The 3327-nt window shown below is 38.0% G+C and overlaps 1 protein-coding gene across 1 annotated transcript; it reads right to left on the bottom strand.

The window, feature by feature from the left end:
* Window positions 1–495: 495 nt before the first annotated feature.
* LOC134060240 (ependymin-1-like) lies at window positions 496–3013 on the bottom strand. Its single transcript, XM_062516873.1, has 4 exons — window positions 2884–3013; window positions 2274–2463; window positions 1662–1746; window positions 496–903 (listed from the first exon to the last, which is right to left on the bottom strand). The coding sequence occupies exons 1-4, from the start codon at window positions 2896–2898 to the stop codon at window positions 771–773; spliced, it is 423 nt and encodes a 140-aa protein (XP_062372857.1). The 5' UTR covers window positions 2899–3013; the 3' UTR covers window positions 496–770.
* Window positions 3014–3327: the final 314 nt, after the last annotated feature.

Here is a 3327-nt window from a genome sequence, read left to right as displayed (position 1 = left end):
GTTTCTTTATTTCAAGCTAAAATAACTACAGTGTGTTGTTTAAAGGATTTGAAACACCATAAACTAGGTGGTTCAGTTGTAAATGTTCAGTCCACAGTGACTATGAGACAACAATCGTTGCTTAAATCTGACCAAAGGGGTGTGAATTTTGCAATGTATCAGCCCCCTTAAACCATCACCTTATAGGCACCAGACGTCCCTTCAGCAATAAAGGAGGTACTATATGCTCAAGTCCACCAAATCATCTCATAATTTTTTATGCATAACACTTCTTGAGTTTTTGACTGCTTTTAAATCTCTAATAATGTTTACAATATATGATCAGCAGAGCCATGTTGATTTAATATGAGATTTATTTTGATTTCTTAAAAACTGTCCAAGCAAAGAGGATGTATTTAGAAAAGGGACCAGGCACAACGCAGTTTTTAAGCCTGTTGTGTGTTGAAGGCATTGGGGATGTGGTAGCCTATCTATGACTTATGACTATGACAGGAGATGTGCTTTTCAATGGAACACAACACAGTAGATGGCCTACTAAAGCTAGACAGTCTAGCTTTCAGCATACATTTGTTTGAATATAACACTCCTGATCTCATCTCCCGATAAGTTTTCAGTTTAACTGCAGAATTGTGTGAAGTGGCCTGTCTATTAAAAAGAAACAACCTCAGGCAAGACAAAAAAAAAAAAAAATCATGTCTCTGTTAGTGCATCAGTTTCGATCAGACGCTGAGACACAGCATGTCGTGATGTCTCTCCATTCTTTTCTCCTCTCACTGAAAGACGCTGAAGAAGAAGGGAGCCCTCTTTTCTCCATCCCCGTTCACCTTCAGCTTGGCACTCTGACAAAATGGCGGCGGCACGAACACATCAGGGTCCTTCACCCCAAGCACGTTGTCGCTGTAGCTGGACAAATTCAGTGGCACATACAGTATGTGTCAGCGTGAGATGAGGTCAGTGACGATTTACACTTTTCATAACAATGGTTGGTGTAGGCCTACAAAATCTGGATCATTTTGCTTATCTTCCAATTTCCACAAAAGAAAAAAATATAACTTTTTTTTTGCCAATAGAACAAGATAACCTGAATATTTCCCTTCACTTTCACTTATAACAATTACAATTCCCATTGATTAATGGTTATCTGACTTGAATATTGAAATCCAGGATTTTTGCAGCACAATGGCTAATTGTGGCAATAAAATCTTTCTGAGCATTCTATGTTGAGCATTTATGGGTAGTTTTAGAGAATGGTAACAGTCTCTATTTAGAGGCTCTGTCATGAGTTGGGGGTAGGGGGTATGTCCACTTGAGTATGTGCCTGCATGCACATATTGTCATCAATGTGTTTGTTTGGTCCATATCTATGTCTTGTCCTTTTTGGATAAATAAAGTAAACTTAAACTTGAACTTGACAGTGATCATGGATAATGGCGACTATAATCATTATGGTGGCCAACTTTACACGGTGACTATAATGTTTTATTCCTAGCTGCTCACATCCCATGTGGCACTGTTCTCTCTAACAGACACGTTGTCTTTGTACTTGTACTCTGCACAGTGACATTAAAGTGGAATCTAAAAAAAAAATCGAATCCTTTTATGTCGTAAACCTGTATTGAAGTTTATAGATCGTGAAAAAAAACCCCGCTGTTTTAACTGACCTCAGAATCATCATTCCTCTGTCTTTTTGTTGGTAGAAACCAGATACAGGCAGACAACCGACATCAGTGAAGGACATCAGATACCCTGGAGTGAAGAGGGAGAGAACAGAAATGGTAAAAGTGAAGAAAAAGCCATTAACACTTTATTTAAAAAAAAATGTAAAGTATAATTTTTGATTGTTTTATGCCTTTATTGATAGTAACAGTGGTGAGTGTCAGGAAGTGAATGGGGGAGAGAGTAGGGGTGGGATCCGGAAAGGACCACGGGGCGGGAATCAAAATCGGGTCGCCGGTGTGTGGTGCAGGTGCCCCAGCCAGTCGCGCCACGGCTGGGGCCGTTAACACTTTATGTTAGCCATTACGCAATATGCAATTAATATGTGTATGTGTTATTGCTATTAGTGCCTATATTAAGCACAATTGCATATTTATTAGGTCCTTATTCAACAATTTCTTATTCTTAATCAATAATTCATTCTTGATATCCTTAATAAGTAACTATGATCTTGATCTAAGGTTAATGATACAGTAGTATGGATACAAATTAATGAATAAAAACAAACAACAAAATACAATTTCTTTTTTTTTTTTGCACAGTGATGTTGTTCTCACCTGAGTTGTCAGGAAATGTTCCTGTCCAAACATTGACCAACAACCCCTGTTGAGGATAGGCTAGTGTTCCCAGCGCTATCTGACTCATAAATGAGGCATCTGAAGGGACCCCCAATGGTTCGAAGCTAGAAGGTGACAGGGCCGTCTTCTCACAAGTTTGGTCGTGGCGGTGGATCGTGTACATGACACCCTTTCAATGAGATGTAAGTTTACCTCAGATGATTTTTGGAGTACTGAAAGCTTGCATTGTTTGTGGTTCTTCAGTTCTTTTGAATATACTTTACTGTGTGTGTGTGTGTGTGTGTGTGTGTGTGTGTGTGTGTGTGTGTGTCTGTAAAACAGAGCTAAGTTTATCAAGTCACATTAAATGTGTATGATCCAGAAAAGACAGAAGACTAACTGGAAGCTTTCATTGTTCTCTAGATTTAGCTTCAGAAGTGTAGTTTAAACATCTGACTAAAACTGTATGTGTGTGAGATGGTAGTGGTGTGTGTGTGTGTGGTGTTCTGGGTTTGTCTGTTTAAATACATCCTGCGTGTGTGTCTGTTTGTTGTAGTAGTTTATTTATTATTATTTGTCAGACTTGGCTACCGAAGATGTACTTGTTTACCTCCTTGTAGAGCATCAGGGCCTCGTAGGTGAAGTTCTTGTGATCGTAAGTCCCCGTCTCCCCGATGTGGATACACTGGTTAGTGGCATCGTAAGCGTACCTCCCAACAGAATAAATCTTTTCATCCTGGGTGGACTGGACATGGTCGAGAAAAGAAGGCAAATTACTTCATCTATTGTTGTCCTTATTTTCTACATGCACTTGAAATAAATTTAAAAAAATCTTCTTTTTCAACGTAAGTACACAAGTAGTATTTCTTAAGTTGACTATTACTATTACTATTATTATTATTATTATTATTATTATTATTATTATTATTATTATTGTTATTATTATTATTATTCAGTATTTGTAAATTGATAAAATGATGGGAAGACTGCCAATCTTACCACAGTTATCCCTCCAGTAAAGAGATCTGGAGACACTTAAGTATAACAGAAATGA

This window comes from Sardina pilchardus, chromosome 16 (genome assembly GCF_963854185.1).
Source record: "Sardina pilchardus chromosome 16, fSarPil1.1, whole genome shotgun sequence".
Taxonomy (NCBI): Eukaryota; Metazoa; Chordata; class Actinopteri; order Clupeiformes; family Clupeidae; genus Sardina; species Sardina pilchardus.
Note: the sequence above shows the minus strand (reverse complement) of the source record. Positions and strands in the feature narration are given on the sequence as shown.